Source organism: Polypterus senegalus, chromosome 8 (genome assembly GCF_016835505.1).
Source record: "Polypterus senegalus isolate Bchr_013 chromosome 8, ASM1683550v1, whole genome shotgun sequence".
Lineage (NCBI taxonomy): Eukaryota > Metazoa > Chordata > Cladistia > Polypteriformes > Polypteridae > Polypterus > Polypterus senegalus.
In genome coordinates this window covers 150,991,702-150,999,259 of record NC_053161.1, presented here as the reverse complement: position 1 = coordinate 150,999,259, position 7,558 = coordinate 150,991,702, and the positions used below count along the sequence as shown (strand labels likewise).

The 7,558-nt window shown below is 37.7% G+C and overlaps 1 protein-coding gene across 1 annotated transcript in view; it reads right to left on the bottom strand.

Annotated features, from left to right (window-relative positions):
- Window positions 1-261: 261 nt before the first annotated feature.
- Window positions 262-7,558, bottom strand: part of LOC120534611 (tetraspanin-8-like) — a 48,278-nt gene continuing 40,981 nt past the window's right edge. The window contains exon 7 of the mRNA XM_039762200.1: window positions 262-585. Coding sequence (XP_039618134.1) covers window positions 262-585 — 324 coding nt within the window. The remainder of the gene's footprint in view (window positions 586-7,558) is intronic.

Here is a 7,558-nt window from a genome sequence, read left to right as displayed (position 1 = left end):
AATTTGAGAGTGCTGCAAGTTCTGCTACTGTCTGCCATCTTGGACAAAAAAAAAAAAAGAGGAGGAGTGGTACTTTAAGGGAGAAGGGTGGGCAGGTATGCCATTTCTCTAAACAAAACATGAAACTACAGGATTTTCAAAAATGAACAGACATTCAAAATAAGGCATATTGTGTAACCGACACAGTCGTTAAAGTTCTTGATTTGTTTCCAGAGTGATACACAGCACCACCATTATGTTTAAAAATGCATAGAAGCCAGACTAAAATGAAGTGCCTAAAATGCCTGCACCCCCAGTTATGAAATGGCATATTGAATGTGAGGTTAGACTTTTCAGTTTGGGGAGACTAGTCAGCATGCTTCCCAGAGACCGGAAGAACATCACATCAGCAAAATAATTTTTGCCACTTTTCAGATTAGAAGGAAAGTTTATTATATGCCTTAGATGACAAGAGACAGCAAATCCCCAACCCACAAAATGAATCAATCCAGGCATTCCTACCATGAGGATGGCCAGTCCAAAAGCAACACCCAAGACGATTATCATGTTGTTCTGCATTTGTTGAATGATGTAGTCTCCACAGGTCTGTCAAAGGAAAGTAAAATGAAACAGGTCAATTCATCACTCTGTGTAGCGTCTTTCAGAACAAACACCTCAGATTAGATAACAAAATGAAACTAATCTTAATGTTACACCATGCCACCTCCGCAATCCAAAGGAAACAAGATAACACAGGAGATTACAGAAGCATTGAAATTTGGATGGTAAACAGTTTGCTAGCAGAAACACTTGTGAATTTGCTGGGGCTGAAGTAACTATTTTTTTTTGGGGGGGGGCTGGGCCGGAAGTGTTGTTCACAACTTTATAGCTGTTTTTGAACATGTCAGCAAGCCAAAGCTTAAGTTAGGACTTTGGGATTTCAATTAGTGTACAGTATATAAAACAAGCTTTAAATGTGCAGAGACTAAGTATCACTTTCTAGTGAACATAAGGTATGTATATGAAATGTCAGTTACTTTGAATTGTATAATGTACAGTTCTGCAATGATAAAACATTTGAATCTAAGTACAATTAAATGCTAAACCTTATGATTGCTCATTTTCTTAATGTGGTGAGCATCTTACAAGAATTCTACCAGGGCTATGTAAACTTGTGAACTAACTGTGTAGACTTTAATTACACCAGTCCAGATCATCCAAATTTACTAATACCATTCATAAAAAGGTGAAAGTTAAAGCATCTGGATGTTTACTTTCCATCTGCTCTGCTTCTGGTTAATTTTGTCCTCCATCACCCATCTTAGATTCCTACTTAGTGCAACTTAATGCATTCCAGCTCCACACTTTCGGCTTCTCCCCTCTTACATTTAAACTCTACAAATATGGCTCTTTAATCTCTTAAGCTCTCAGGAGATAGTACCATATATAGAGGCACACATGTCCCTGTCCCACTTGGCACTGCCACTTTTACAAGGAGGCCTTTAAGTTTACTTCTGCTCCAACTCTTTGTGCATACCTGGGTCTGAAGGCATTAGGTGAGTAACACGGGGCTCTCGCCTTACACTCTCCACTTTCATAAATTTTCTGTCCCCTTCAAATCTTTTCTTCTTCCTTCAGCTCAGCCCAAAGAACATGTGGTATACTGTGGCCTTCCCGTAACAGTCCTCAACGACATTTCTACTGTCCACTCTAAACTTGGACCCTCAACCCTCCTTCTGCTCCCTCATTATCACAGAATTAAAGGTTCACTCTCTGGTTTCCAAAAAATCTTCCCCTCAACCAGTGTGGTTTACTTTTATATGACTGCCCTGCAAATGTTTTGCCATAGAACTTGCCCCTATGGCCTCCTGTAACCTATTCTGCTCTAAACATTCCTAGCACCTTGGTTCCCATGTTTTGAGACCATTATCCTGTCTTTTCCTTCTCGTTTTTGGTTTCCAACTGTAAGATTTTTTATCTGTTTTTCCGTTACAAGCTCATAGGTCTCTCCTCTTACATTTATTAGTGTTGTGTTTCCACACTACAGCCTAAACCAGCGTTTCTAAACCTGTATTTGCGACCCGAGTTTTCATAACAGTTTTAATCGCGCCCCCCTTTTTGAAATGTAGATGCATATTTTATTATACCTACTTAACTTTTATCGACATTTATCTAACTCTATATTTATTGTTCTAGTATCAGAATGTAGTTTAAGTTAATTTGTTTTGGTTTCAACAGATTTTTATATTTTTGATTCTTGCTTTCTTTTTTTCACATCTGCGCACCCCCCTTTTTGTTACTTCGCGCCCCCCTAGGGGGGCCCGTCCCACAGGTTGAGAACCACTGGCCTAAACTCTTATTTGCCACCATAGCACCAAATGGACTTAAAACTATCATTAGCAGTCACCCTATTCTCTTTACTTATATTATAGAAACCCTACTTTAACAAATTCATTTTAACATTATGTGTCCAGATCAACACATCATTCAGTGCTATGGATAGCAAGTGGTCAGCCAAACTCAGTTATTGGAGCGTTTGGTCTGTTAAATTTCTCCTCTCTTTTCCTATTCACAGGACTGATAAGTGCACTTTGGTAGTTTTATTAGAAAAATGGAAATTGAAATATGTGCTTCATCAAATCCGTACATAGAAAGCCATGTATATCTCACACATCTTCCGAACCTATAGGAATGACACTCCTAAAACACTTTGACATGGACTAGGAATGTATTAAGCTGAATTTACACTCCCCACACTGTGCATTTGCCCTCGAGCGACTGGTCATGGAAGTCCTGTCTGGATATTCAGATTCACTGCAGTGAATACAGACACTAGTTACATAAGTGAAGATACGTTCAAAAGGTCTTGATAGAAATGATTCAGTGCGTAATGGATTGTGCGGGTTTAAGGAAGACAAGCTACCACTGAACCAATCACCAAGCCCTCAACCGACTAGTTGGAGAGGTATGCCAATCTAAAGCATGTTCCTCCAGGGAGGTTCTATAGGCAATGGCTTCATCTCAACAGTCTAACTTACCAATGATTGAACTTTAGCAACCAGCATGTCTAATTCTACAGAACAGGAGGAATTTGGGAGTGTCCAATTTCACCTTCCTACTCCAAGTTTTGACACCTTATAAATGTTCTGAACCCTCCTCAGACTGATGCACCTTATTTTTCTCAGATTTTTAAGCCATTTGTAGGTTTCAAATAGAAAGATGGGGGTTGTGATAAAACATCAGGCAGATGAGGGGCCCTGATGCAAGCTGCAGCTCAGTTTTAAAAAGTGATCTCACAGAGGACCTAGCTATACCCAAACACAAATTAGTCTCAAAGAGGGTATACAAATCACTTTTATACATAATCATTCAGCAGGTCCAAATGCAAAGCAAGAGGTTTTAACAGGAGTCTGGGACATGACACTGTAACAATGTTATTGAAAGAGTGTTTGAGCAGCTAGTAAAGATGACCCCAGTACATATCGCATAGGGTCGGGTGTCCCACTAGATGGAAGCCTCAGGGCACACTGGAGGAACTGCACACAAAGTGAAGCCTTGGTACTGTCCAAAGAAACCACAGGCCACTTGACTCATTTACACTAAGAAATTCTTATAGACCAGGAGTTACAGAAAGTTAAACAATTTAAAAAACTTTTACCTCCTGGTCCTTCCCTTATCTTTTTTCCCCCCCCAAAATTATGCATTAACTCTGCTACTTCCGAGGTGCATTTACACAGGTTTAAAATGGAAGATTTTCATTGGCAAGCTAATGGACTTTGACATTTGCACCTCATTAACAACCTAGGACAGGATAAGAAAGCCGACAATTAAAACTTAAATGCAACCATTTAACACTGAAAACAGGCAACTTAAAATTCTGACTTGTAATAAGCAAGTTAACTAAAACTAAGCCTAGAGCAGCCCCTTCCTATAAACACATCACGCTGTACAAGTCAAAACCAGTCAGGAGTGCAGAACATGAAGTATGAAGCAGCAGCCTGTTTTGCAATTTAGAAATCTAAATTTGTCTAACTTCCAGTAAGCTAGCTAATGTTACATAAATAGCCAAGACGCTAAAGATAAGGTTTTGCTAGAGCAACAAATGGAGTAGCATTGTGTGAAACAGTCAATATTAAAACTATTAAACGGATGCTATCTGATGTTACAGTACCTTTTACATGGTTGGGGATTATTTGCACCATTAAGACCTCAAAACCACTATACGTTAAAGGATAACGACGTTAATACTCTGAGCACTTCATTTACCAACAGAGGACATTTTTGTAAATTTTACCATCACAGGCTCTGCTCGTTTACCATTTAGTTACTAACTAAATTGAACAAAAGCACGATGCAAGAAGTTTTGACATCCAAAAATTGCTCTCATCTTAGATTATCTTTAACTGTTGGTTTATTTTATTGGTAGCTAAAATGAACTAAAATCAGCAATTGCTTATTGTTATATGTGCCGATAGCCAAGAACAAAATAAATTAGATGAATTCAGAAGCATAGGGGATATATTCACATATATATTAAAAAAAAAAAAAAAAACTTTCTATATAATACGCTGCTGTAGCTGTTAGTTTATCTGTCCAGGATTTTAAAATCACCTGTAGCTCGCAATCCGTTTCACTATTGACCTGAAATTTGGTACACATATACTACGTGACGTTTACTATCCGCTTGCAGGGTAATGATTGACCTCCGATTTTTATTTTATTGAAGAATCAACTCCTGGCTGCGGCCAACAGCTGTGCCGCGCATGCATACAGGTTCCGTTCTCATTCCTACCACCATCACCGTCACTTCGCCTACCTCTTCATATCTTAAATCTGCCTTAAGAATGATTTAAGTGCCAGCTTAAGTGAAAAATGAAAGAAAACGTACTAAGTAATTGCAACACAAAACACTGATTTGATCAGTTTAAACGAGAAGAGATGCTGAAAAAAGGAGAGGAAGTGGGGCGCTAGGGTCGAGAAAAGAGCTGCTCAAGAAAGAGAAGCCATTAGAGTCCCAAAGAATAGGACAACCCCTAACAAATGTTGTAATGACAATAAAACAGGAATGAAAAAGATCCTCGAAGATTTGACAATGCAACTGCTAATGAAATTGCCATTATATTTGCTAATGAAGACAGAGCCGCCATTTGAAAGAGATTTACTGATCTATACTAGACCAACCGTAAATGATCACGCTGTGACCAAAAGAATAAATATCCTCAACCCAAAATTTAGATCCAATGACCTACCCTTTACTATTTCCAAATGGGGAAGAGGGATGGGGAACAGATTTCAAGAAGCAAAAATCATACAACGCATTACTCAAAGATTGTTACTGGCTTGCTGAAAGGTTTAACCCTATTCATAATGCTGGAAAACTGACAGCAATATATAGTGGATACTTATGTAAAGACCAAAGCAAATCGCCTGAATTATATCAGAATGAATTGGCCAAAATAAAAAGTTGACCAGTAAAATGTACTTCAAGATTATTTGGCAACCAAAAGGGAAAATGAAAGCTTATTACCAGGTAAGACTTGTATACTTCCTTCAAGTTTTGAAGGTAGTCCAAGGCAGATGGTACAAAGATACCAAGATGATATATGCATTGTAACTAAATACGGAAAGCCAGATCTGTTTATAACAATGACATGTAACCCTGAATGGATAGAAATAAAGGAAAACTTGCAACACGGCCAAAAAGTTGAACCTGATTTAGTAGCAAGAGTTAACAAAATTAAAAAAAAAACTTTGCTTGATGATTTAATTAAGAATCATGCCTTTGGATTAGTGGATGCATGTGCATGTCATTGAATTTCAGAAATGAGGACTTCCACATGAGCATATTTTACTCATTCTTGGAAAAGACCAAAAACCTAATACAGAAGACGACATTGACAAAATTGTATGTGCTGAAATACCCGATATAGAAAAAAATCCACGACTGTGGAAAGTCCTCACAAGCTACATGGTACATCGACCATGTGGAAAAGAAAATCTGAATAGTCCATGCATGTTAAATGGAAAATGCACCAACAACATTTATTTATATAGCACATTTTCATACAAAAAGTATCTCAAAGTGCTTTACATAATGAATAGAAAAATAAAAAGACACAGTAAGAAAATTAAATAAGTCAACATTAATTAACATAGAATAAGAGTAAGGTCCAATGGCCAGGGTGGACAGAAAAAACAAAAAAAACAAAAAAAAAAACTCCTGACAGCTGGAGAAAAAAAAAAAAAATCTGTAGGGATTCCAGACCATTAGACTGCCCAGTCCCCTCTCATTTCAAGAACACACTTTGCGAAAATATTGACAAATATCCTATATATAGAAGACAAGCAAGCACATTGGCTTTAATAAATGGCAGAGTAATCGATAACTCACAAATTATACTTTAAACTTAAAAATGGGTTGTCATATAAACATTGAAATATGTTCCGATTGTTAGTGTCAAATATCTGTAAGTATGTTTATAAAGGCCATGACTGTGTGAGTGTGGAAGTAAATGAGAGACATCCACAAACATCTTAACGCACGATGAGATAGACATTTGTTTACTCACGCTACATGAGTGCCCCAAAAGCTAGCTAGAGACTACGCTGTATGAAAATGCATGGTCAATCTCATACTATAGAACGACTTCCAGTTAATTTGCCCAATCAGCAACCTGTTTACTTTAATCCAGACGATGCTGGGAATTTGGAAATTGCTGTTACACGATCCGAAACCAAAAACACTAAACTCATGGCTTGGTTTAAACTCAATAGAAAAGGATCCCTCCTCACGAAAATGTAACTACATTGATATTCCAAAACATTATATGTGGAACCAAAAAAAACTAAGTGGCAGAAGAGGCAGAAAGGTAGACATTGGAAGTAATTGGAAGAATGTATACAGTAAGCATAAGAGAAGCTGAAAGATATTTTTTGCGTCTTCTGTTACTGCATGTTAAAGGCGCGACAAGTTACAATTACCTGAAGTCATTTAATTAAGCTATAAGTTCCAGTTTCCGGGAAGCTGCAATGCAACGGGGGCTTCTCATAGATGACACAGTGTGGGAAAACACACTAACTGATGCAGTTGTGTTTAATATGCCAAGACAGATAAGAGATTTGCTTGCATATATTTGTCTGTTTGGAAAACCAACTGAACCAGAGAAGCTGTGGGAAAAGTTTAAGATACATATGACTGAAGATTTTTGCATGCCATTACATAATGGAGATAGTGAATGTACGCAATGTGTAATGTATGCCCTTAAGGAGAAGCATGATATTTTTTGAAGTCATGGCCAAGAGAGTAATTTGAATTTTAATTTGCCTGATTCTCCTAGAAGTCTTTCCGCCTTGACTAGGGTTGTATGTAATGGTGAAATTGAACAAACAGCAGCAGAACAAATGATAAAACATTAAATCAAGAGCGAAGATTAGCATTTGACGAAATAGTCAGAGCCATGTCTAACGAGAACAATGCAAAATGCTATTATTTGGATGGTCCTGGGGGAAGTGGTAAGACTTATTTGTATAAGATGCTGATGCATTACATTAGAGGAAGAAATTAAATTGTTCTTCCTGC